The following is a 27,884-nucleotide window of genomic DNA, read 5'->3' as shown; positions in this document are numbered from 1 at the left end:
ATTAGGTATTTCGCAAGTAAAACTATACACTTGAATAAGTTCAATGCTTAGTTGCGAATTTGTTTTTTTAATAATAAAAAAATAATAAAATGAAATGAACATGTCATACAAATGGATCTTGGATGGAAATGCGAGCATTTGGTGAACTTGCGTTGCATATTCGAATATTCAGTATTTAATACACATTCTGAGTATTTCATTTACTAAATCAAGTATTTTAAAAATGAAATTAAGTATTTCTCAAGTAAAACTAAGTATTTCAAAAAGTTCAATTAGTTGCGAATTTTTTTTTAAATAAAAAATATTTAAATTTAATTTACATGTCATCCAAATGCATTGAGAATGATGAGTGGAAAGAGAAGATGACCAATAGAAAATAGGTATTTATATCATTTTTTATTAATTAAAAGGGTAAAAAGGTAAAAATGCATAAAACATGTATTAAAAACTAAGTTGATCTTTTGTCAGGTATTAAAATACAAAAAAAAAAATTCCTGGGTACTGAATCTTAAATAAATCATAAACAGATGTATTTTTCTCCAAATTGCCCATAAAAAATCATAATTATAACAGTCGATATTGTAAAAAAAATATTAAACTATTTTGATTTATAATATATATATATATATAAACCATATCATAAATATAAATATTAGTGAGAAAATATAGTATAATTTGAGAAGATAATACTGAAAATAAGTCGAAGTTACAATTTTGAGAAAAACTACTAAGACAAAAATTTGTGTGAGACGGTCTCACAAGTCATATTTTGTTAGACATATCTTTTATTTGGGTTATCCATAAAAAGTAATACTTTTTATGCTAAGAGCATTACTTTTTATTGTGAATATCGGTAGGAATGATCCGTCTCATAGATAAAGATTCGTGATAGCATCTCACAAGAGACCTTTTCAACTACTAAAGGCAATTTGGCAACATATTGGTTTCTATAGCATGGATAAAGATTCTAATTAATTACTACCAACTGTGGTGAGGATATGCACATGTTCCGTGATTATATAATCGTTTATATATATAATGTTTTTTTGTGGAGAAATTAAGTATTTTTCTTTTCGATTTATTATATTTTTTGCTATGTATCATCGGTATTATTTTGGAAATTTTATTGAACAGGTTGGAGGCATTTTTTTTAGTAAACTATATGATGAAAATTTGAAAGAGTAAAATATAAATTTACTTTAGGGTGCAAACTCTTTATTTATAAATGGTATAAATAGAAAATAAAATATTGTTATACCATGAAAATTTGAATGATTAAAATATAAAATATTCTATATCTATCCCAAATCGAGAAAATTATGTATCGATGAGCCAAACAGTTCATCCCAGAAATCCAGTGTAGTAGCTCGAGTTCGAGCCTCCAACCCCATATATGAAAAGAAAATTTAACAAAAATAAATATTTTGACCTTTCTGCTCAGTTTTTTCACCCTAGTATCAGATATTGTCACTGATTCATTGCTATTTAAGATATAAATTATAATTTTGATTATGTCTATTAGTATTTTTGTGATTTTGATAATTTTATTTTGTCATATTTTGTCTTAGTCAAAGTATATTTATTTTCTTTCTAATTTCAAATTTTTTTATTTTTATATAGAACTGATGTGACACAAAGACATTACTAACTTGAAATCAATGTGACATTATATCAAATAAACACTATAGATAATAAAATAAAATAAAATTGTCAAAATTTGAAAAATATATTATTAGAACTTAACTTTAACAATATATATAAAATATCAAAATCGCAAATAAACAAGCATATATAATGAAAATTTTAATATTTTCTTCTCATTATGATGTTTTTACCTATTCTAGACCTAACATTGGTAAAAAAAAATAATTTGGAGTGGTTGTGTTATGCCCCGAGTACGGGTCGGCGGCTGCGTAACTGCATTATGGGCCCATATAGCAACTATTTCGCATTCATCCTTATTTTACGAAAATGATTAACCAAGTTGCTATAGAAGTCAATTATAAGCCCGTTACAAACCCATTTTAAATATTTAATTTTTAAGATGTGGACAAAGGATATTATAATTACCCGTCCTTCAGAACGCGACGTCCTTTTCACAGCCTGACCACTCGATCCACCAGCGCCGAGAATCTAGAGGTGGCTCCTACAGGTTCAAGAGGTGGCTCTCGTCGTGTAGCACTTTGCCCCGCAGGTTCAAGAGGTGGATCTAATGCACGTAGCATTTTGCCCCGCATAGCACTTATTTTCCTGTGTTCCTTGCTGTGGCCGGCTCCGATACCATTCTGTCACGCCCCGAGCCCGGCTCCGTGGCTGCGTCACTGCACAATGACCCCTATAGCAACTATTTTGTATTCGTTATCGCTTTACGAAAATGATTAACACAAGTTGCTATAGAAGTCAATTGTAAACCCATTATAAACTCATTTTAAATCTTTAATTTTTAAGATGTGAGACAAGGGATATCATATGTTGTTTATCTCAAAAGGAATGTGTGGTACTTAGTTTCCTCATGCATTATGAATATGGCAAAAACTTGTGTGAAACGGTCTCATGAGTCGTATTTTGTGAGACATATCTTTTATTTGGGTCATCCATGAAAAAATATTCATTTTTATGCTACGAGTATTATTTTCTATTGTGAATATCGGTAGAATTGACCTGTCTCACAAATAAAGATTCGTGAGACCGTCTCACAAAAGACTTAGTGCAATGAATATTGCTCCTTTTCATTTATTTCATCGATTAATTAATTATTTTTCGTAAAATTGTATTTCTGTTTATTTTATCCTCCCAATAACTCTCTTTCATAAATTTATTTATTTAATAGAAGTGAGTTACACTTCATAAAAATAATTTACAATTCACAAAAACTATCATAAGATAGAATCGTAGATAAATTTTGTGAGGCACGTTTTCAATTCGATTTGATTCAGAAAAAATATTATTTTGCACTACATATATAAGTCGAATTAATTCATCTCAGTGATATAGATACGTGAGATCAAAATATCTCCTCTTTATGGTTTTAGCGTGCGATTTAGTTTGTTAGGATTTTGGAAATGTGGAAATGATAATCAAATCTTAGTCGTTCTCGAATATTAGCCAGTGAAATTTAGAGGATGGAAATAAATCTATTTGGCTGGAACTTAAAAGGCCAATGTTCTTTTTTCAGTTGGATCCTATATATTTGTCATAATTCGATCTCCAAACTATGTATCATCTTCAGTTTGAGATTTTGGTGTTAAATTTATTATGATTTATAACTAATCCTGTTGTTTAAACAGATTTTGATTAATTCCCGTGCATTTGGTAAAGCGGTTCCAAACTTATTATTAGGAAAAAATGTGGTGGTGGGCCTCCTTTTCTATCTTCCCAGTTTATAATTTTTAATTTTAATATAGTCTATGATTTGTTCGACCATTTTTGTTGTTTAAGTTAGGCCGAGTTTGTTACAATAACGAAGTCGAATAATCGAGTATAATCTTGTGCGCCTCGGGTTATATAACTCAATTTAGATTTAGATGGATCCCATATCTGTTGATAGATGTTTTTTAAAAAATATTTCCGAGGTTGCAGTACCAAAAAATATCGAATTTGTCGAAATTTTCGGTATGATTTGTTATCGATACCGTAATATTTGGTACGATAACTATATGAAATTTGGAATTTTCGATATATCGTGAAATGATGAAATAATATATATATATAACATTTTTAACTAATAAACTTAATTTTTTTTTTAAATACAATATACAACGATATATATTGATATTATATCGAAATATAGGTATACCATAATATTTCAATATAATCGGTATGATAATTATATGTAACGAAAATTTTCAATACGATGTCAATATAAATATTTTTAATATCATAATTTTTAATACGATATATAATATTTTAAAACGGTATGGTTCAATATACGACCCCAGTTACAATGATTAGACCAAACACTTAATTTTTGAAGATAATATGTAGAGGTCGGTGTCTGATTACATGACAACCTCCCAATATTTGACATCGACAAACCGGACCAGGTGCTTCTTTTTCTCAAATTACTGGTATCAAATATTTTAATTTTTTTTAAAAACGAATTCAATTTTTGTTAATTTTCTCTGAATCGCACATATTCATTTATTTTTAAAGTTTTCGTAATCGAGAAATTTACTGCAAACATTAAGGACCGGAAAATTAATTAATAATTATACATTCTATAATAATTGCGACCGGAATATTAATTAATAATTATATATTCTATGATAATTGCGACTCGTCTTAGAAGTTGATTTAAGGCAACAATTTGTGTTAAACGGTCTCGCGGGTCATATTTTGTGAGACTGATATCTTATTCATCCATGAAAAAAATATTACTTTTTAGGCAAAAATTTGTGTGTGACGGTCTCACAAGTCGTATTTCGTGAGACGGATTTCTTATTTGGGTCATCCATGAAAAATTATTACTTTTTAGGTTAAGAGTATTACTTTTTATTGTGAATATCGGTAGGGTTAACCCGTCTCACAGATAAAGATTCGTGAGACTGTCTCGTTGACCCGTCTCACAGATAAAGATTCGTGAGACCGTCTCACAAAAGACCTACTCTTGAATTAAAAACATTGTCGGTAAATTAACATATTCAATCAAATCGAAAAAGAAATCACCAATTTATAATATATTGTTCAAAAAATAAAATATTCTTATTTCTAAAATTTTAAAATATAAAGGAAAATTTATTACATAGAGTGAAAAGGAAAAAAAAAACATTTAAGCTATAATTTTTCACAAATTTTTTTTATTAATTTCATATATTAAAATACTCGAATATATTTAATCCTTGTAGCGCTTGTCACGTTGTAAATTGGATCCTTCCTTTATGGAAATATGCATACACGTTGTGAATGCTCCTCTCAGTCCAGGGTGGATTGATTTGGATCGGAAGTGGATGGCCATCTTCACCTAATCCAAAATTTTTAAATTTCTGCACACAAATTTTAAGAAAATTTGTGCAGTAACTCTCACGTGAGACGGACTCAATGATTTATATTTGTGAAACATATCGTCCTAGTTCATATCAACAGTGAATCAAATTTATTGGTTCGTCTCTACGCCCCAAATTGATCCCTAAGAAAGAATTAAAATTAATTTGTATCTAATTTTTGAAATATATACACATACAAGAATGGATAACATATAAATTTTATTGCGAATCGGCTAAGAACCATAATAGACAGCCAATCAGAACTGGGTTCATGTTTGAATCGGACAAAATTGTGGGCTCATGGCACTTGATTCCAATGGCAAGAACACAAATAATAAATGGTGAGGCAAACTGTCGGGGCTCCACATTGAGTCGGGTCATTGTTTTCAGCATCTCACCTAATCTTTTCAAGAACTCTTCTACTTTAGTGGCTTGTGGTTTTCAATTTCTTAACAATGTACTGAAAAATATAGGCCTCTCCTTTTATGAAATAAACATCGTCCGTGCAATCAATTTTTGAATGAATTAAGCAGGGATACAATAAAAAGTTTGTGAGTAGGTATCTTGTGAGACGGTGTCATGAATCTTTATTTGTGAGACGGTCAACCCTATCGATATTCACGATAAAAAAGTAACACTCTTAGCATAAAAGTAATACTTTTTCATGGATAACCCAAATAAGAGACCCGTCTTACCGTGAGACCGTCTCACAAAAGTTTTTGCCAAAGTTAGTAGGTAATTTTGTTTTTTTCGATTATTTTCTTAATATATGTAGAAAAACAAACAAATCAATATATTTGAGACGAAACAAATATATAATAAATTGATCGTTCATTTTGATAATTTGGTTAACATGACCAATTATTATACATCAACAACCTCACATCGATGATCATACCAGCTAATAACTCATAGAAGTAATAATATAATTTTTTAAGATAAATTACCAAGCTAATGTTGTGGTGTTTTTAACAAAACTAGTTACTTTGCTTGCGATTTTTTAAATATAAGATAATCTCAGATTATGTTCTCACCTAGAACAATCAATGTAGTGGATATCGTAATTGTATATGGTAATTTGATGTAAATTTAACATTAAGTCTCAACGTTGAAATATCAAAGCAGTTGGTTTTTTTTTTTTTTTTGAGGCGTTTCATACACTATATTTATAAGACTGGTTGACCCGATTCATACTTATCATGGAAAGTAATATTTTTTGATATAAAAAATAATATTTTTTCATGAGTTGAGTAGGATCGAATATCTGTTTCACATCCCTATCCCCGCCCCTATTCTCGTTTAAAAAATATTAATATGGCAAAACGATGACGTATTCGGAAATTTTTTCGAACCAAAACTTATTATTATCTATTATTATTAGTTATAATATTAATAATGATAATGTTATTAATATTTTAAAAAATAATAATATTATTATATTATTAATACTATTATTTTATTATTGATATTATTTTCAGGGCGTGTTCGGGGATGATGATAGTAATCTCATACCCGCACCGAACTACCTCGAGGATTTAAACCGAACCCAAAAAATTCGGGGATCCCCATCCCCGTTTCGGGTTTTCCCCTCGGAGCTCCAAACCCGTGGAGAAAGTTTTCATCCCTACAAGAGCTCCACGTTACGTTATTTTCAACTCATGAATCCAAAACGTGTTATCATACAATATATCTTTAAAATGTTTTGATTGATACAAATTCAATTAAATGTTTTGAGACACTTATGTATAGTTTGGTACATGGGATAAGAGATATATTGATAAATAATCCATCTTATCTCATGTTTGATGTCTTTTTAGAAAGCCCATGATTAAATAATTTTATATAGATATAAATATCCCTTTTTGTGAGATGTGATAATTTTAATCTAATAATAAAAACATCACAAATGACTTAATTGCCCTCAATATATAAAAATCATAAACCATATTGTTTTCTCATTTCACTTGTAGGTAGAAATTAAAATCAAATAAGATTTTTATTTATTTTATGTATTATATAATATGATAATTATATAAATGAACTCGAGATAATTATATAAATGATTTGTACAAATCTCAATAAAATTATTCGTATCACCCGATTAACCTTAAAAATGTATATTTGACTTGACTCACAAAATTAAGGGCTCAATTATCATATTAAATAATATATAAAATTAGGTAAAAAATCATGCAAGCACTGTCGACGCATTAACAGATAAGAAATATGAACTCAAGCAACAACTTTGAAATTATAAAATTTATTATGATAAGATTAATTTTGTCATTACAATCTAATATATAAATTTAATCACTTTAATTAAAATCATACCAAATATTAAATATAATATCCTACATCTTATTTATCATTAACTTATCTTTATATTATATATAATATGTTTATCCTATCATGTGTACCAAATTATGCCTTAGAGTATGGTCTGTTTTAATAATTATATATATCAATAAAGTGTAAATTTGTTTAATATAAATTATATGTAGTTCAACGGGTAGAGTTTTTGTTTCTTTTACAAATTGTAGGTTCAATTCCTACTTGGATATTTTTTATTTCTTTTTTTTTATTTATTTTGTTAATTTATATATCAAAATTACAGTGCAGTCTCTCACTACTTTTTATAATTATATTTTGATTCTTATTTAAATATAAACCAAATTAATTATAAAAAAATATTATAAAAACACGTAACGCGTACATCAATGTACTATTGTAAAGAAAATTTTCCCTAATCAAATTACCTTTGTACCAACAACGTTTTTACAAAATTGTCATAGTAAATTATTTTCAATTGTATTTATCTTAAATTGTCCTCGTTAATTATACAATTAAAATATGATTTTTATTTTAATATAAATCAAATTAATTAGAAAAACTTATTTATTTTCAATATTATTTATCTCAAATTACAATATGATTTCTCATTAAATTCTAAAATTATAATATGAATTTTATTTTTATATAAATCAAATTAATTAAAAACCAAGATGGATTAAGCGTGTATTAAAAATATAGCCTGCAGTCCACTCTCCAGCGCATTTGACAGCGTCGCAATCACCTGACCGTTAATTTAGCGGAAAACATGAAAAGGACAGTTGAGTTTCCATTAAAAAAAGCTTCAACAATTTCAAGATACATAGAAAGCATTCGGGGAATCCCAAGTATCGCTTGCGGCCATCGTGCTCTACGTATACGCGGTGGCGGTGGGGTGGCTGTGGCGCTTGGGCTCGTGTTTTATGGATATCCCCAATGTTCCGTTTCTCAATTTTCAAGATAACAACAAAACCCCATTTGTTACGAACATTTTATTATTAAAAAAAAGGATTCAATTTGTTACAAGAGAAATAGAAGTGGGGACATGGTGGGATGTTTGAAGTATTAGCTGGGCTCTTTTCTGATTCATCGATTTGTTTGTCTTTGATTTTCTTCAGACATTGGGACCCTTTTAGGTGTAGAGGCTATACAGATACATAAAAGTATATCAATATGCGTGTTTCTATTATTGTGTAAGGGAGACATCGAAACGTGACAAAGCTTCAAAAAGATTCGTTTTTTGATCTCGATAACCATTGGGATTGAGGTAAACATGAATAATTCTTCCTCACTTTCATATATTTTATTTATTACAGTTTAAAAAAAATCGGTTTCTGAAAATATTTAAACGGGGGTTTCAAGAAAATGCCGACTTTGTTTTCTTTGTGGGAAGGTGTAGGTTTGATACCCATGGATTTTTTGAGATCAAGTCTTGACTAATTGGTGGGGGGAGGGGTGTATTGCCATTCTAAAGTTTTGTCCCTGTAATTTCTTGCTCTGTTTTATCAGGTGAACCATAAACAAATTTGATACGTGATCAATTATTAAATTCTTTCGAGTTTCAATCACTCAAAGTGGTCTATTCCAAGAAAAATGCCATTCAATTGCTCTTTAAGAGAGTGTCTCACTGGAGAAAATAGCAGAGATGAAAAGGGAAAGCAACAAACTGAACAAAAGAGACCGATAGACCTTAGAAGTCACCATTTTGCACCCGAGGAATCATCGTGTTCTTATCCACTTGTACAACAGAGTCCATGGGCAAACATGCCCCCCGAGTTGCTTAACGATATTATCGGTAGAGTAGATGCCAATGAGACCACTTGGCCGGCTCGAAGGGCCGTGGTTTTTTGTGCAGCAGTCTGTAAATCATGGAGGGAAATAACTAGGGAGGCCATTAGGACCCCGGAGGAGTGTGGTTTACTCACCTTTCCCAAGTCACTCAAGCAGGTAGTTTGAATTATTTTAATCAATGGAGGGTGATTTATGGTAACTTTGTAATAGTTTCTTGAAATTATATATTAGACTGGACCGAGAGATTCTCCAATCCAATGCTTTATCAGAAGGGAAAGGGCGACTTCAACATTCCGATTGTACCTTGGTTTGAGCCCCGGTACGATCTACTGTACTAATCGCGATTTTCTATTTTATATCAGTGACAAGTTAAGATTCATATTTCAGTAAAGATTCTTGTTTACTGACTTTTTTTAGATTCATTTCAGCTCTTTCAGGGGATGCAAGTAAATTTTTGTTGGGAGCAAAAAGGATCCGGAAAGCAACAAAAACAGATTTTCCAATATCCATGGCCGCAGATGATTTTTCTCGGAGCAGTAATAGCTATTTAGGGAAACTGAGGTTCCTTTCCATTCTAGTTCTTACTCATGTCTGGCGGATTAGTTTTTTGCGTTTCACAGAACGTACTGCTTATTGTAACAGGTCCAACTTTTTTGGTTCCAAGTTTTTTATTCACGACTGTCAAACTCCATCCAACTCCGAAATCCCATCAAATGGTCGGTCTCGAAAAAGAATTTCAACAAAGAAAGTCTCGCCAAGGCTGCCTCTTTGCAACTATAAAGTGGCCACTATATCATATGAGCTCAACGTTCTTCGTACAAGAGGGCCAAGACGAATGAATTGCACCATGCACACGATTCCTGTTCCGGAAATTTCTACTTCCACCAGTTTTCACAAGTCAAAGGAATCAGGTGGTGGAGCTACAGAACCAGTACTGGTTTTAAGAAACAAAACTCCAAGATGGCATGAACAACTGCAGTGCTGGTGCTTGAACTTCAGAGGGCGCGTAACTGTGGCTTCTGTCAAGAACTTTCAGCTTGTTGCTGCTGTTGAATCTTCGCAGAATGTTCCAGTTTCCGAACAAGAGAAAATGATCTTGCAATTTGGCAAGATAGGGAAAGATATATTTACAATGGATTATCGATATCCCCTTTCGGCCTTTCAGGCCTTTGCAATCTGTTTAAGCAGCTTTGATACAAAACCAGCATGCGAGTAGTTACTATGTGTTGAAACCATGGAGTGTAAAGATGTTTTTTTCCTTTGGAATGAGTTTTTTATAGATATTCTCTTTCCTCTCACTTTTTCTTTCCCTTTAATATAAAATGAAAAGAAACCAAGTTATTGGTTTGTGTTTGAAAGCTACTTTTGGACTGAAACGATTATTTACGAGTACCTTCAAGATTTGCCACGCCCGTCCCCCATCAATTATCTGTATCAAGATCTAATAATTTAGGGGACAATCAAGTGTTAGATTCTTGTTCCATTCAAGCTTAGACTAGCCATTGGCGTTATTTGATGTTAACTTAGCTTCAGCCAAGGTGCTCGAGAGGGGATTGACGTGTTATTCCAATTTAAGCCTGGCCTGGCAAAAAATAAATGCAGGTGATCCGATGAAGTGCATATTTCCGATAGGGAAGAGGCCTAGTGCGATGAATGGAAGATCGGATAAGATGCGGAACAAGATTTCAGATGCTTTCAAGCATTTAGGTGGTCTAAGAAGTAAGACACCTCCATGATAAATATGAAGGCCTATGAGATGATCAAGATTCAGGTTATCCGAGAAGAGGTTGACGTACGCAAGTTGTGATGAGGTTGGGATGGGTAAAAGATTTCGGCAAGGTGGGTGAGATCCCCACACCCTACGCTATCTCCATCTTTGCGTTTATGTTGGTATTGCATAATTTCTTCTATAAAGATTAGAATATGTTTCCAAACAAACTTCCATTTTACAACTACCCAATACTTAGCCTACTGGTGCAAGAATCTCCAATACAAAACTTAGGAACAAAGTAAGGCAATGAACCTTTTCCATTCAGTTTTCCGATGATATTCTTAACATGACCAAGATTTAAGATCACAAACAGAGAATTCTACAAGAAGCTTATCCCTGAAATCAACATGCAGCGTCTCATTCGTGCCGTTAGATCTTGCTGTGAATCTACAAAAATCTTGAAAACAGAAAATCTGCACATCGGGAACACACCCGAGCTGATAAATGTTTTATCACAACGTGGGCTCATCTCGTCATCTCAGTTGTCTCCCAAAAAGAAGAATGATAAATGTTTTAATGGGGTAATGTTGGCAAAATCCCACACCATACCAGAGAAAGGGTTACAGAATACAACAGTTGCTGAAGTACTAATGACAAAGGGAGAAGGAAAGGTCGAATCTTGGCTGTGGTGTCGCACAGATGACACCGTGTATGATGCTGTGAAACATGTGAGATTCAAGGACTTGAAAACTACCACAGAGTATAGGCGCTATGTTTAGTTTTTACTACATATAAAAAATATGACACTTTTAATGTCCGTCAGATGGCGAAAAATAATGTAGGATCTTTGGTTGTTATGAAGCCCGGAGAACAACAGACAATTGCGGGGATTTTGACAGAGAGAGGTACTGTATTTACAGATTCTTCATACACGTTTGTTATTACGATAAATGAATCCTTCAGTTAAAGAGATTCAGTGATGGATGGATCATTTAAAGATTCTGTGGATCCCATAACATAATCTTGATCGCAGAAAAGCTTGATTTCTTGAATTAGCCCATCAAAAGTTCTGTCTTGAACAAAAACCTAATGTAAGTTTGTCTAAACAGATTATCTGCTGAAGATGATTGTACAGGACAGGTCCTCTAAACACACACAAGTAAAAGATATCATGACTAATCAGGTTGGTGTTATCCTCGAGTACAGATATAATGACATACTGTGATCTCTTTTAGCTAATACTTTGTCGATTTTTCATCCCCTCAACAGGACAAGCTTATATCAGTTACATCAGATACAGGCATTCTCAATGCGATGCAGGTCATGACAGGCAAGTTCTTAGTCAGGAAAAAAAAACACACACACATGAACTGGTCACGACACACACTACATAGTCGTTCTGTAATAAAAAGCGGGATGTTTGTGTTTATAGAGAACCATATAAGGCATATCCCGGTGATAGATGGGAAGCTGGTAGGCATGATCTCGATCGTGGATGTCGTTCGAGCAGTGGTGGAGCAGCAGGGAGGCGAGGTGAGGCGATTGAATGAGTTTATACGAGGAGAATACTATTAGAGTTTGATGAACATTTGAGCCATTGAGAATTAATCTATTGTAACATCATAAAAATGCTAAGTGATTGTCATTGCATACAATGAAAAGGACGGAACATACATCATAATCATCCAAAGAATGTGGATAATTTGTCGCAATTAAATCGAGGTCGAATCTCCAGAGCATGTCTGTCTCTTATAACTCATGTGTCTATCTCCTTTATCTTTTGGAACATTTCATCTCTACGCGGAAATCATTTGCACAAGGCCAAAACTTATTACCCTTTAATTCAAAGATTCTAACCAATCTCTGGTCCCCAAGCTTTACTGTGCTTCCTCATGATTGAGCCAAGGATATGGAGGTAGTATCCTCCACTACTCGAAAGCTAGCGAATGGATCACATTATTGGTCCCAAATGCGTGGACACCATACAGTAATATGAAAATTATAGTCCAAATTACATTAAAATAGGATTTTCTATATTTTGGGATGAATGAAATTTGAAACTTTTTGGGATAGTATTCGTTGAGTGAAATAATTATTTATGCCAATATATATTGTTTGAGCTGATGTACGATTTATAAATTGATTAATATCCAACAATATTTATTATTATTATCATTATTACTTCGTGTATTAATTTTAAAATTAGCATTTCAATTGTTATTAATAATAATTTTATTATAATAATAATTAGTATTTATTATTCATACTATTATTACATGAATAATAATTAATATAATTATTATTTCATAGTGTTATAACTTATGCATTTATGGTAATTACCAAGAGGAAAAGATTTTATAATACCAAACACATGAACAATGGCAAGATTAATTATTTTATTTTATTCAAACACTTTAACAACTTATTTTTAAAATAAGATTATACGACGATGAGGGTTATTTACACTCCAAAAAGTGTTAATAAAACTCTCTCTCTTTTTTATTCTTTTATTTGAAACAAATACCCTTATTTATGACTTATTTAATATATAAAATCTTGATAGACATTCCAGACTTATAATTTTCTATTTATTATTGTTAAAATTATTATGTTTAAATCAATATTATTTTTGTATTACATATTAATCAAACAACAAAATTTTTACACTTATCTCGAATTTTACAAAAAAAAAATAAAAATAGAACTTTGGTTAAATCAAATTAAATATCAACAATTATCTAAAATCATAAAATAAAATTTGATTTTTTATATCCTATATTATCTCGATTATTAATTAGACACAGATGTTATCTTAATTCAATTCATTAAATATTTGAAATTTGAACAAGAAATAAAATTATTTTTTAATTCAATTTTTTTGGAAAAAAATTATTCAGTTATCTTTATTTATTGAAAATATTTACCTTATTTTCTTATTTAGAAATAAATTAAATTTTTGTGACTTTTAGTTATTTTATTTTATCGGTTATAACAAAATCGAGATTATACAATATTATATACATTATTTAATTTATTCTTGAAGTCAGTATTATAAAATCACGAAATATTTATAAAAATAAATAAAATATTATGATTTTACTAATATAAGTATGACTACACTTTTGAATAAACTATATTATTATTGAGAAATTATATTATTACGATGGTAATAAAAATATCTAATTACATTAACTGATAAAATTTAAATCTTAAAAATTTTGTACTATGTCAATATTTATGCAATTCATTTAAATTTGATATTTCTGAAATTGTACAAATATTTAATATAAAAGGATAATATTTTCAATTTGTAAAATAAAAAAAGTAAATGTAGTGTGATTAAACACTTTTTGAGTATAAATAATATTCAAATTATAAGACATATGGAACAGTCTCTGCAAATTGAACATGTCTTCTTTTATGAAAGGAGTCGAGTAATATTTTCATTTGAAAGGGTAATTGCCTTGTTTGACTTAGGACACTTGCGGAGAAATCCCAACCGCTGGAAATTATGATTCTTGAGGGGAAAAATATAATTTCCGTGGGGAAAGGGGGCAGCCTATTTGTGAAACTTTTCATGGAAAGAGATGGAATTTAGATATTATAAAGTTTCTAAAACATCAAAAACGGGTTTCCTATTTTGGTATAGATTCTTTGGAAGCATTTAACCCTAATGTTACCTTATAATGTCCTTCCTTTAAAGAAACTATATGAGCAAGATGTCAAGCTCAGGTGATCGCTGGTGGAGGAGTTTGTTATAATTAGATTTAGATAATCTAAGATTTTGATGTCAAACGAGTTAATGAAAAACGTGTCAAAAAATTAAACGTAGTAAGTTAGGATATTGTATTACCTGGTTAAAAATTATTTTGTTAATTCGGGGCGTTGTGATTGTTTTGAAATTTTTTAAAAAATAAAATAGTTTATTTTTGAATGCTGTTTTTTTTCCCCAAAGAAAACTTGAAGTAGAAAAACCAAAAGTGCTTTTTTTAAGGGAATTTTTTCTTAGAAAACAATTAGCGAGTTCTAAAACACACCAATCAAAGCTTTTCTTGATTTTTTTTTCCTAATAAAACTAAACTTGATTCCTAATTTTAAAAGACAGCAAAGTCAAAATTCAAGAACACGAGGAAGTGGGAATCAATCTGGCCATGTAGTAAAAGTAATGCTGATGAAATTATAAGATTTGGTATATATGATGAGGAATCAAATTCCAATCCAATGGAAGGACTGAAAATAGTTAGGCATAAAGATTTAGGTAAATCTGATTCCAAGGATACATTATCCTATCTTAATTTTTGGCCACGAAATTTGAATAATCGAAGGGACAATATTGTGAAACAATATCTCCAGTACTACACTGTCCACTATGCTTTTATACGGTAAATCTGATTTTTAACTTAATTTTTTTTCAATATTTGTCTAAGTTGAATTTTTAACTAGTCAAGTAAATCGTATTGGACAAACTCTTTACAACAAGCTCTGATGAGAAAGTGTTGATAAGAGAAATCGAGCTCATGATCATTGATCAAACGATCACTTGCTCACCAAATTGAAAACCCCTATGGGATTGAACTTGTGATCTTACTTGAGCTCAAATGTTTTTCTAAACAAACACAATTAGGAGTCTCGAACACGAGATTTTTATACTATTTTATATATTTGGTGTCACTTGAGCTAAATTTCAACGGCGCTCGAGCCTTTATTAGGTTCGAGCTGCTCGAGCTTTCATGTCTCAAACTCTACTATTATTACGGAGTACTCGAGCTTGAGTGATAATATTTTTTAGTTTTTGAAAACAATTCAAATTACCATTTGCTCTTATTTATCACGAAGTTAAATAATTTAATATCAACAATATAAAATTTAAAGAGTTTTTTATTAGGCAAAAACTTGTGTGAGACGGTTTTATGGGTCGTATTTTGTGAGATAGATCTCTTAATTGAGTCATTCATGAAAAAAATTACTTTTTCATGTTAAGAATATTACTTTTTATTTGAACATCGGTAGGGTTGACTCATCTCACAGATAAAGATTCGTGAGACCGTCTCAGAAAAAACCTGCTCTTTTTATTATGAGTGGGTCTCATGTGAGACCGTCTCACGGATCCTAATCTGTAAGACGGGTCAATCCTACCGATATTCACAATAAAAAGTAACACTCTTAGCATAAGAAATAATACTTTTTCATGGATGACTCAAATAAGAGATCCGTCTCACAAATACGACACGTGAAACCGTCTCACACAAATTTTTGTCATTTATTATATGCGGCTTAACTTTAATTTTTCTTTCATTTGTTTTTCCTTTTTTTAATTTTTTGTTTTTGTTTTTTGGTTAAGTGACGACCCCATCTATGTAAAGGGCATCTAACCGAACAAGTAGGACTCGAGATTGGGGGAACCAATCCCACCAGCTATCGAAAATTCCATTTGGTAATCCACTTGTTCATGATGCTACCATTTTCATTTTATATTATATATTATATTATCATCAAATGGATAAAAAGACGATGAAAATGACGTTTCAATGAATTCACCAAATCTCTTCAAATTGTGACCTCTTTTTTTACTCCTCCAAAAGTCAACAACTTGTAGCCTTGTGCCCTTCCACCACCTTTTCCTCTCTATATAAGCACTCCCTACTCAAACAAATCTTTGAACAAACACACATTCGCATCATTCCCAATAACATCGAGCTCCAATGACCAGCTCGTCGTCGCGCTGCTCGACATGGACACCAAGACAAAACAAGCAATTCGAGGATGCTTTAGCCCAGTACGACAAAGACACGCCGGATCGATGGCACAACATCGCGAGGGCGGTCAGCGGGAAATCAGCGGAGGAAGTGAAGAGACATTACGAAGCTCTAGTCAAAGACATCATGCACATTGAAACTGATCAAGTCCCTATACCCAACTACAGGCCTATTTCAAGCAATCCCAGAGGATATGGCAATGAGCATAGGTAATGTTGGAAGCAGTCATTTTTCTTCTAATATTTTAGTCCACTCCTCGTGATAATGAGTATGTTAATTTTAGAGTTCTTGCGTTAATGTTCCATTTCTTGCGCTTGAAGTCAAGACAAGATGGAAGAACATAAAATGATAAAAATATAATATCCACGTCCAATTTAGTTAACTTGAAGTCATCTTTTTTTTTAAAAAAAATAATAATAATTAAAAAAAAGACAAAAACTTAGGTGAAACGGTCTCACGGGTCGTATTTTGTGAGACAGATATCTTATTTGGGTCATCAATGAAAAAATATTAATTTTTATGCTAAGAGTATTACTTTTTATTGTGAATATCGATAGGGTTGACCCGTCTCACAGATAAAAATTCGTGAAACCGTATCACAAGATACCTACTCTTAAGAGAAATCCCACATTAAACAAATGTAGTTATATTTGTTTTAGATCGTAGCACATGGTCTTTTCTTGATCCTAAACTAGCTTATTTTAAGGAAAAATCTTGTAGATAGGGATAGATCATCACATGCTACAACTATTTTCTAAAATCATAATTCTACAAACCAAATTCTAAAATATTTATTAATCTTTCTAATATGTAATTCGTTACAATTAAGTTTTATGCTATGCTTCATGTTACAGCATCTATTTATTTGACTAAATTTTATTACGTCTCCTATTCTCTAAGCATATTCCAAAACAATTAATTTCTTGATTTTGATAGGTTTTTGAAGAATCTGAAGCTTTAGTGAAACTAAATACTTCATGATTTACCATTAGAGAATGATCAATAAGAAAGCAGATGCAAGCACATCCGAAGTCGACCTTCAAATTAAAGAGATGTCTCCTTATAATCCCAGAAAAATATATGTATTTTTATCGACGTCCATTAGCTTCAAGAAAAATTTAAAAAATATATTAATGTTCGACGACGTATATTATTGTACTGAAACATAGTTCGAGTATCATATTTATCAGTAAAAATGTGGCTTATATATAATTAATATATGTTTCTGATCCTATTTTTCACTTAATACACCAAACATAATTGCATGTTGTATTATTCGTTTCATAGCATTGCCAAATCGAAATTAATTATAGTCACTAAATAAATTTCCTTGTAGTGTCAAATTTATAATTACACTATTTATTAAGTTAATCTAATTCAATATTTTTAAAATCTTTAAAAGTTAAAATTCAAAACTTATAATTAAGAATATAAAGCATGCAACTTCTAAGAAGATTTTTTTTTTAAAAAAAACAAATACATGGCTAGCTAAAATAAATCTTTTTTATCCGTGGAGTTTCTCATCCATTCAAAGGATTGCAGCCAGAAAACTTCGTAATCAATTTTTCCACGAACCCCTTTGATCTGGCCTGTATCAAAATCAAACCTCCATTAATTCTTTAAACGAAAAGGATTTTAAGTATATAAAATAAAAAAAGGGGATCGAACATTTGAATAGTGAATTCACTCTATAATATAATAAATTATTAATTCATCGATTAATTGATATCTTTAAATGAAAAAAAAATAATGCTATCTAGGATTTTTATTTTTGGAAATACATAATGCTAGGATTTTGTAGAAGTTAAATTGCAACTCTTTTAAAATGAAAGGAAAAGAAAGAAAGAAGAAAAGGAAGCCTAGATCACGTTGAGTTAAAGTAGAATTTGCACAGCTTTTCAACCCAATTACTAGTGCGTGGCCCTTTTGTGAGTGGCCCATTAGGATATACAGACGTCAAATCAAATTTTATAAATAAACTTTTCGGTCGTCAACTTTTAATCTCAATTGTCGTGAGATCGAATACATGTCGTTTTAGCAAATAATATAACTGATGGTAATAATATAATATCATTATTTTAAATTAGAATAACTTAAATGTCATTTTTCGATCACACTCTTAGTATGATAATTATATATTGTTTGATAGTGATCAACATCTCAATAATTGCATTCTTTGTAATCTATAAAAATCGTATACGTAACATTGATTCTGATACGAATTGTATGATCAAACATTTATTGTTTTACTAAAAATTATAATCGTTAATAACGATGCTAACTCATTATTTTTAAATCATAAATCAATTCAAACATCATATTTTGGTCGGTTTTCTAATAGGGATAGTAACAACTTTTAAAATTGAATTCCTGTATAATCATTAAGCTTGAAGCAATATAAAGCGCTAGCAACCAAATCTCAGAGGTAAATATACTAATTAATCCCCTTGGTTGCATTGATACAACATTTCGGAAATGGGATAATGGAGGTAAATACACAATAAAGTCGGATTATCATGTAGAGATGAGAACTTTTGAGTCACAGCCAAATTAATCTGTACATTCTCTTCAAACTTGGTGGAAATCTATCTGGAGTTTGAAAATTCCATCCGAGCAGCCTTCAATCATATTCCTATAGAACTCAACTTAGCATACCATCATGTCCCCACGACAGGTATTTGCTTTATATGTAAGTTGAGTTTGGCCTCTACTTGTCGCTCATTATTTTCCTGGTAAAAAAGTCAATCTTGTTGGAAGAAAGGACAATTTTGGATTTTTTTTTTCTGTAATGCTCAAGAACAGTACTTCTTGGACATCCGGTATAACATTTCGCAGAGTGTGGCTACTGATGATTTAATTCTTTTTTGTGTCTTATCTTGGGCTGTTTGGGTGGATATTTGTCGTAGAAAGCATGATGTTGTTTTTCTTAATCAGCCTAGCTATTGTAGTTTCTTGGGCTTATATGCTGGTTTCTGAGTTCCAAGTTGCGTGCAAAGCCAAAACGCCTGCTCTTAGAAATTTGGACAAGGTCGGAAATTCTATATGGTTCAAACCACAGGTTGACCATCTTCGACTGGATGTAGATGCGGGATTTAATGCTAGAAAGGGAAGCCATACCAACGGTGCGATCATTCAGGATAGCCAAGGAAAAATCTCAGCTTCCATAGCAAATAAAATTTGGAATCCAGGATCTGTGCTTAACAGCGAGTTATCTGAGATTCTATCTGGTCTGAATTTTTGCATTACAAATAATTTTGCCAACGTTTGAGATTTTCTCAGATTCATTACAATCGGTCCGAGTGGTGACCTCTATATATTAATGAATATCATGGTCAGGATTTCTCTTTGATTGCTCAAATTCACTTGTGTAAAAAATGCACATACCACGGTGCTTGTTTTCAACCACAGCAGAAATTGACTGTACTTAAGAAAATTAAAGAACATTAATCAATTTGAACGGAATAAACTCATGTTTACAAAATGTCATGTGGAATATTAATTTCCCCATGCACAATTCAAACAATAACACATCGATCCCACTTTTCAAAATACATTTAAATTACATGCATCAAAGCTAATTAGCAAAATAAAATATGTCCCAACTCCAAAATAATCTCTAAATGTGGCAATAAATTATATTATTTAATTAAATTTCTTGGGAATTTTTCTTGGATGAACTGATCTTGTTATTATGCATCCAAACTTTGAAAACCTGTCTCTTAACACCAACTTCAGCACAAAACCTCTGCATTTCACTGTCATCTTCTCTCGGAATCCTCCATCCCACCTTCTCCGCGAATTTCATCATCTTCTCCTTCTGCTCCGCCGTGAACTTCGTCCGGGACCGCTTCTTGCTCACGAAATGCGGTGGTGGCGGAGCCACCTGCAACGAGTTGAAGTTCAGCTCCTCGCTGGATGAATCAGTACCGACACTTCCTCCACCGCCGCTGCCGAAGGCCATTTTCACAGGCTGCATCATTGGACTCCAGTGACTGGACACCCCTCGGTGATGGCTCATTAAGGGGGAAGGAAGCGGCGGCGGGAGATGGAGGTGGTGGACAATCCCCGCCCCCCTCGTGGAACATTCGCTGTGGTGCTCTTTCCTATGGAAATTGCGGTGGCAACTGCAGGCGGCGCACATGAGCGCTTCGAGGGTTCCTTCCTCGCCGTTGGGCATGAATTCTCCACACCCATCGGTGACGTTTCCTCCGATGTTGGCCGCGTGGTTCCTGAGGCACGCGTGGTAGCTGATCCTATGGCATGTAAGCTTGGATTTGGATTTGGATCCACCGGGACTAGGGTCGAGGATTCTTGTTCTCTCTTGCTCGGTCGAAGGGTTCTCCAGCGAGTTATCGAAGCCTGAGGAAGAGCTATGTATCCTCATATCCTTGTCTTCACCAGCATTCAATGCCATTTACAAGAAACCCTAGTAAAATGTATCTCCTCCAAAATCAAATATTTAATGACCAAGAAAGTAGCTTAACTATCTAGAAATATGAATAAAACCAAAAATTAGATTTTATGTGCTAATCTCACCATCCCAAATCCCAAATCCACAAAAATTTCTTGAAACATAACCTAAAAGTTTAAAACCTAGAACACTACAGCTCTATTAATGGAGGTTTTTGTAAGGGGACTGAAAGGATTCTCAAATAGTAGTGTACAGCAGATGAAGGTGTTTTGGGATCCGGGAGTGTGTTGCTGTGGTTCCAACAGCCAACTGAGTATCCAACAAAGGACAGCTTGGTTGCTTATGATGAAGCTCAGGAAAGAGAAGAGATAAGTGGGAAACAACCTCACTGATAGAGATTTATATTAAATCCATTCTCTCAGATTCGCTATCAAATAATTGTACATATTTTGTTCTGTACCAAAAAAAAAAAAAAAAAACAATTGGGGCAGCGGATCCATGCTACCATTAGGTTTTTAACTTGATAGATCTTCTCAAACTTGACATATTAATACCAAGATTCAGATAAATTACAAGTTATCTACGTCATTATTGTTTAAATTTGTAGATATCAAAATTATCCTATTATTTATCATTTCTTACATTGAAATAAAAAAAAATCGACCCCATTTGATATATTTAGAGCTTTTTTATTCAAACAATGTAAGAATAATTAAATCGATTCTTGGTAGAAATTAATTAACGCCAACATTATTAATTACTTTTTATATATAAAAAAAATAACCTGATCAACGTATATCGATTTTTATGATTTTTCAGATTTCAATAAGTTATAATAAGTTAGGTTTTTTTTTTTTTTGGATTTTATAATTATAAAGTTACTTAGATTAAGTAGCATGCCACAAAATAACTTTGTATAATGTATGTATCATGGTGGCTAGAAAAGTGAGAGAAAAAGAAAAGACTGAGACAGGGTCATGTTCTACCTCTCCCACGCCCTGCCGCTCGGCCCCATTTCTCCCTTCATAATTGCAACTTGAACTCACCCTTTATTTTCTTTTGACTTTCATTTTCTTTTGTATTTTTTTTTTTAAACTCTTTTTTGTGTATATTAAATATACAAATATCATGTAATTTTAAATAAATATTTTTTGTGTGTATTAGTATATCTATAATAATAATAATAATAATAATAATAATAATAATGGAAATTGTGATTTTGATTTTATATTTTTATTTTATTGTGTTTTAGTATTTCAAAAAAACTTTTGTGAATTAGTCTCACGAGTCAATTTTGTAACACAAATATTTTATTTGAGTCATACATAAAAATATATTATTTATATGTCAAAAATATTACTTATTATTGTGAATATGGATATGGTTGATCCGCATCATGAATAAAGATATGTGAGATCGTCTCACGAATTTCAATTTTAGCCTCAATTTTAGTCTTATTCATCGAGAGTTCTGATTTTACAATGCACATGTGCGTTAGATTTGATTTGATAAATAATTTGTACTTGCATAAAAATATTTTTAAATTAAAGATTTGAGTACTTGCATAAAAATATTTTTAAATTAAAGATTTGATTCGAGAAAATATTTAAAATATATTTCAAATCGATTTAGCATTGTGGAGTAATGGGGCCAAACTCATCCTGTGATATACTACAAAGGACCCATTTTGGATTTATCGGAGTGGGAGAGTAACCAATCCAAAACCGGATCCGAATTGAACCGATTACAGCCATATTGGAAGCAAATTTGAAGGTTGATAAGATATATTATATCAAAGATATCAAATTTATGTAGTCTAAACTCTGAGGCTTCATACATAGTATAGATACATTAAGTAAAATTGATATCTCGAGACTGGACTATAGGGATTTTGACTGGTGGAATTGGAGAATGCATTTGTTATAAAATAAAGATGCGAGAGTAGGTTTGGAGAAAGAGTAGGTCTCTTATGAGACGGTCTCACGAATCTTAATCTGTGAGACGGGTCAAACTTACCGATATTAACAATAAAAAGTAATACTCTTATCATAAAAAGTAAAATTTTTTCTTGGATGACCCAAATAATAAATATGTATCAGAAAATAGGACCCGTGAGACCGTCTCATACAATTTTTTACTTTGGAGAAATGTGGTGATGATTAAGTTGGTACATTTAATTAAAATAATAATCGAATCAAACCGGTTCCCAATTCATTTGAAAACAATAGAATCTGGTTCAATATTGGTATTAGATTTTGTTCAACCCAGAACCGACTCTATTGGTTCTGAATTAAACCAGACCAATTCTAGATTTTATGATTTGTTTAATATAACTAAGGGTAAAAATGAATTGAATCAATTAGCGAGCTTCTCGAGCTGATTAAAAATATTTGATTTGTATTCAAAATTATCGAATTCTAGCTGAACGCAAACACATTCGAACATTTTTTGAGCCGGACTCGAACCTGAATTATTTTAGTTTCATAACTTTCTTAGTAGCTTACTTTAACATTTATTTAATATATAATATAATTATATATTAAATAAATATATTTTTAGAATTTATTTTCGAATAGCTCGTGAATATGTGGCTATTTCGAACTCGAGCCTTGGTTCAAACTAAAAAATGTTAAAAAAAAATTAGCTTTGAATCGAATTTAAGGTTTAATTTTTTTTTTTTCATATTCGATTCGATTAAGTTCATTTACATCCACCCCAACAATGGAAAATTACGTAAGTAGATTAACGGCCGGCCCAAAAATTTTTTTAGTTGCCCTGGCCTAACATCAAAAGGGTTTTTTTTAAAAATAATATATTTTTAAAACTTATTTATTAAAATATAACAGATTCTAAAACATTATGAAAATATGATAAACCGTCGCGGATAGCTTTTATCAAACCTAATCTTATTTCACCAAAAACCGTCACTATAATAGAATAACGGCCGGCCCAAAAATTACGTAAGTAGATTAACGACGGTTTGATAAACTGCGACGGTTTGATAAACCTATCGCCAATCGCCGATTTCCTTTTTTTAAAAAAAAAAATTAAAATCAGATTCTTAGAATCCGTGTCAGTCTGTCCCGGATTCTGACCGGGACAGTGAATCCGGAATTTCAAACTCCGGATTGTCATATTTTCATAATGTTTTAGAATCTGTTATATTTTAATAAATAAGTTTTAAAAATATATTATTTTTAAAAAAAACCCACATCAAAATACCTTAACGACCCAACAAAAAATAGCACTATCTCAGCACTAAAAAACATGACTCGTGGCATCAATATCTCAACAAAGGGGCGATATCTCGAGTTCAACAATAACAATACCAATAACAATAACAATAACAATAACATGCATGATGGTCAATGTGTTTCGTCTTACTCTTCAAAATTTTATATTTCATCGACGCAGTGTGATTCAATATAATTTTTGTTATTTGTGCCTAAAATTTTATACACCACTACAAGAAAAACCGTCAACGATAACGGATTTTATCAAATGTCTTTGTGTAAAAAAACTGTTGTTGAAAGTTGTTTTGGTAAAAGTAAACGTAAAAATAATGGATAAAAATCGTTTTCTTTTTAGTCGAAGACAAATGTCTTGCGACAGATAAAAACTGTTGTTTTTTAACACAAAGACAATGGTTTTGGGACGCATAATAACCTTTGTTTTTATAGTTTAAGACAACAGTTTTACGATAGATAAAATATGTTGTTTTTTATTTTCTAAAACAACGATTTTGCAATGGATAAAAGTTACTGTCTTTTATTTCGTTGTCTATTATATTTATACCATGAACTGTTTAACCTTTATAAAGACATCAATTCAAAGATCATGGAAGTAGAACCGATAAAAAAAAACATACAATTCAAATAGAGTGTCATTATCAACAAGCATTTCAAATAGAAAGTATATAGCCTAAATCCACAAAGTTTCGATCCAAGTTAGGTCTACAAAACCAGAAAACCTACATAATAGACATGCATATCACTATGCTTTTCGAATGTTGCACTCAAATTTTTTAAATGTTGCAAGAAACAAGATAGGTTGATCCAAGAAGCAAGATAGGTTGAAAATCACATAATCACGACATTATAAGTTAAGCATATCGACTCAAATCATTATTAAATTAATATTTCGAAGTAAAACTTACATTTTTACCTAAAATGCATCACACTCATACACACACATGGATATAGAACAGGTAAAACTTGCAGATTCCTACATAGCAGAGAGCAAAGAAACATGGTTTCTATAAGTTTTAGTTTCAAGCATGATCCCTTCTCCTCCTTCCACCATAACTTTCTTCTCTTTGCCTTCTTTTTCCCCTGCGTTTTCCCTTATTATTCTTTTAAACAATAAACTATTACCATTGGCCTCGAACTCCATTTTCATTACAACCTTCAATTTACCCTCTACCAACTTATTCTTAACTGCCCATCTTTGAATTTTCCCAGAAGTAGTCTTGGGAAGACTCCCACACTTGACAAGAACCACCCATCCGAGTTCCAAGTTCTCTTTATTCTTCACTTCTTTTCTGATCATTTCACTCATTTTCATGAACAAAAGTGGCTCCCCTTCACTTATTTGCACCTCTGCTACAAGGACTATTTGTCTTGCAACTTCAAATGCTGCAACACAACCTCCTCGAATGAGATTCAGACAGCTGTTATAGGCCGCTGTCTCTATGTAATGAGGGTGAATTTCTTGACCATTTTCGAGTTTGATGATGTCTGAGCAGCGTCCAGTCACGAATAGATACCTCTCTTTTCCTATCACAATTCCTCTGTCCCCTGTTCTTACAAAGCATCCAGCTGTGTTAATGTTTTTGAGTCTACCGTTGAACACTTCGCGTGTTAAGGAGGGGTGATCAAGGTATCCAGAGGCATTGCTTGGAGAAGAAATCCAAATCTCTCCTTCAACTCCATCATTAACTAGCTCATGTGTTTCTTGATTCACTATTATGATTTGAATTTCTTCTGCTTCTTCTTCTACAGAAAAATTCAGTCTTGCAGTAGGCAAGAGGCTTTTGTAAACTGGCAACTTTTCATCATCTCCACTTCTCCAAGCCGTTGAAACAAAAGTGCAGTTCTCTGCTAAGCCATAGGATGGAGAAATACAGGAGGGTTTCAGCCCAAAAGGGCCAAAAGCATCCACGAATTCGTCTACCAAAGCCTTGTATATGGGCTCATTGATGATGATCAAATTCTTCATGCTCTCTAGGCTTATACGAGAACTCCCTTTTCCCACACCTCCACGTTTTAAAACGAGTGGCAGAGTGAATGACGGTACCGGCGTGCAAGTCGCCTTGTACTCAGAAATCAACTCCAACCAAAGCCCAGGCCGGTTTATGAAAGATTTAGGAGACGTTAACACGCATGTTGCACCAGATACTATTGTTAGTAACAGGAACATTAGGCCGCAATCATGGTACTGAGGCAGCCAAGAAACGATGACACTATTCGGGTGAAGATTATAGGCTCTTCTTGCTGTTCTCACATTATGCGCTGCCGCACCAGCAGTAACGAGAACCGGCTTAGGAACCCCGGTCGCACCAGAAGTGTACTGAATCAAGTAAATATCATCCGCCTTACAGCCACTATATCTCGAAAAATCCCATTGCCCGTTACTCTCCTTCTGATGAGTCTGCCCCTTTATTTCCTCCACGGGGATCCATTCGATCATTTGCAGAAGTTCAGAAAGCCGGTTAAAAGAAGAGGAGTTCGAAGACACGTACTCCCTAACGCGGTTTATGTAACATTTCGCCGCTACGGCTGCCTTAGGCTTTGTTTGAGACAGAACTCTCACCAGGTGGTGGTGATTTCCACCAGCAAAGGAAGGGTGTGGAGGTGTGGTAGGAACAGCCGTAAGCCCTGCCCGCTGGCAAGCAAATATGACCTCAACAAGCTCCAGGCCCGGGTCACATAAAATGACAACAGTGTCACCCCTTCGCAACTGACGTTGCAGCAGATTTGATGAAACACATTGCACTGAGGTGTTCAGCTGCTCGTATGTCATGCTTGAGGAAGAACCCGTCGGGGCCGGGGCATCGTCGACCCATATGAAAGCAGGCTTCAGGTGGAATGCCGGAAGATTGGCCCAAGTGCGGAGGTAGAGATCCACCACGGGCTGGTCGGGGAAACATGGGTCATAATTTTCGTAATTCATTATACTTATTATTATTATAATATAATATTTTGGTGTAATATAGCGTTATGTTTCATTCTATGTATATATAGTGAAAGAAAGAAAGAAGCAGTGATTGAAACTTTAAGGTAAAAAATTGTCTCTTTTAGGAATAATACGGAATTTATGAGAGGTGATTCGCAGATATTCGATGAATATCCTAATCTCATTTTGGGGATAGTGTAAAAAAGGGTATGCTTTCGTTATTATCTATGTTAATAGTTGACGCTGGCTAATCCTAGCATATGGATATCTAGTTATCGATTTTATCGTACATAGAAGTTCTGATTTTTGCTCATGATTTGTAGCTCTTCTACGTCAAAGTCATAAGTTTGAGACGAGATTTCATTTCTTCCAACTCAAAAAAAAAAAATTCTATTTTTTTGTCTATATTTAGATTTTTTGGTCTATGCTAAATTAATTTTTTTTGAATTATTGTGATAATTTGAAACCAACATTAAACTATCTTGAAATATTTTGATGTGCTGTGTATATAAATTTTACATTAAAAAACGAATAAGAGATGGTTTTACGGATATATATTTGTTAGACTGGTCGACATGGTGTATATCAACAACGAAAAGTAATATTTTTAACATAAAAAATAATATTTTTCATGATTCGAGTATGCTTGAATATTCTTTTTATAAAATTGATTCACGAGACCATCTCATATGAGTTTGTATATAAAAAAAATACAAAAGTCATTTCTTTCT

The 27,884-nt window shown here is 32.3% G+C and overlaps 5 protein-coding genes across 8 annotated transcripts; 3 read left to right on the top strand and 2 right to left on the bottom strand.

Annotated features, from left to right (window-relative positions):
- Positions 1 to 8,092: 8,092 nt before the first annotated feature.
- On the top strand, positions 8,093 to 10,384 carry LOC142551593 (tubby-like F-box protein 5). 3 transcript variants are annotated; one of them, XM_075660903.1, is made up of 5 exons: positions 8,093 to 8,577; positions 8,820 to 9,257; positions 9,333 to 9,432; positions 9,539 to 9,662; positions 9,744 to 10,384. In XM_075660903.1, the coding sequence occupies exons 2-5, from the start codon at positions 8,904 to 8,906 to the stop codon at positions 10,315 to 10,317; spliced, it is 1,152 nt and encodes a 383-aa protein (XP_075517018.1). In that variant the 5' UTR covers positions 8,093 to 8,577; positions 8,820 to 8,903; the 3' UTR covers positions 10,318 to 10,384. The 3 variants fall into 3 exon arrangements, with proteins under 3 accessions (XP_075517018.1, XP_075517020.1, XP_075517019.1); XM_075660905.1 differs by having other exon boundaries at positions 8,102 to 8,577; positions 9,333 to 9,420; positions 9,530 to 9,662; XM_075660904.1 differs by lacking the exon at positions 8,093 to 8,577 and having other exon boundaries at positions 8,617 to 9,257.
- A 129-nt stretch (positions 10,385 to 10,513) lies between these two features.
- LOC142551594 (CBS domain-containing protein CBSX3, mitochondrial) lies at positions 10,514 to 12,420 on the top strand. Of its 2 annotated transcripts, XM_075660908.1 has the most exons (5): positions 10,514 to 11,540; positions 11,636 to 11,717; positions 11,922 to 11,995; positions 12,082 to 12,142; positions 12,245 to 12,420. In XM_075660908.1, the coding sequence occupies exons 1-5, from the start codon at positions 11,220 to 11,222 to the stop codon at positions 12,385 to 12,387; spliced, it is 681 nt and encodes a 226-aa protein (XP_075517023.1). In that variant the 5' UTR covers positions 10,514 to 11,219; the 3' UTR covers positions 12,388 to 12,420. The 2 variants fall into 2 exon arrangements, with proteins under 2 accessions (XP_075517023.1, XP_075517022.1); XM_075660907.1 differs by having other exon boundaries at positions 12,082 to 12,420.
- A 4,038-nt stretch (positions 12,421 to 16,458) lies between these two features.
- LOC142550926 (protein RADIALIS-like 4) lies at positions 16,459 to 17,786 on the top strand. The gene is made up of 2 exons (XM_075659973.1): positions 16,459 to 16,777; positions 17,505 to 17,786. The coding sequence occupies exons 1-2, from the start codon at positions 16,515 to 16,517 to the stop codon at positions 17,527 to 17,529; spliced, it is 288 nt and encodes a 95-aa protein (XP_075516088.1). The 5' UTR covers positions 16,459 to 16,514; the 3' UTR covers positions 17,530 to 17,786.
- A 2,259-nt stretch (positions 17,787 to 20,045) lies between these two features.
- Positions 20,046 to 21,341, bottom strand: LOC142550925 (zinc-finger homeodomain protein 2-like). The gene has a single exon (XM_075659972.1). The coding sequence runs from the start codon at positions 20,980 to 20,982 to the stop codon at positions 20,215 to 20,217; it is 768 nt and encodes a 255-aa protein (XP_075516087.1). The 5' UTR covers positions 20,983 to 21,341; the 3' UTR covers positions 20,046 to 20,214.
- Positions 21,342 to 25,203: 3,862 nt separating this feature from the next.
- On the bottom strand, positions 25,204 to 27,150 carry LOC142550734 (uncharacterized). Its single transcript, XM_075659806.1, has one exon. The coding sequence runs from the start codon at positions 27,148 to 27,150 to the stop codon at positions 25,204 to 25,206; it is 1,947 nt and encodes a 648-aa protein (XP_075515921.1).
- Positions 27,151 to 27,884: the final 734 nt, after the last annotated feature.

The sequence above is a fragment of the Primulina tabacum genome, chromosome 7 (assembly GCF_025594145.1).
Source record: "Primulina tabacum isolate GXHZ01 chromosome 7, ASM2559414v2, whole genome shotgun sequence".
NCBI lineage: Eukaryota > Viridiplantae > Streptophyta > Magnoliopsida > Lamiales > Gesneriaceae > Primulina > Primulina tabacum.
The sequence above is the reverse complement of the archived record's forward strand: the minus strand, read 5'-3'. Positions and strand labels throughout refer to the sequence as shown.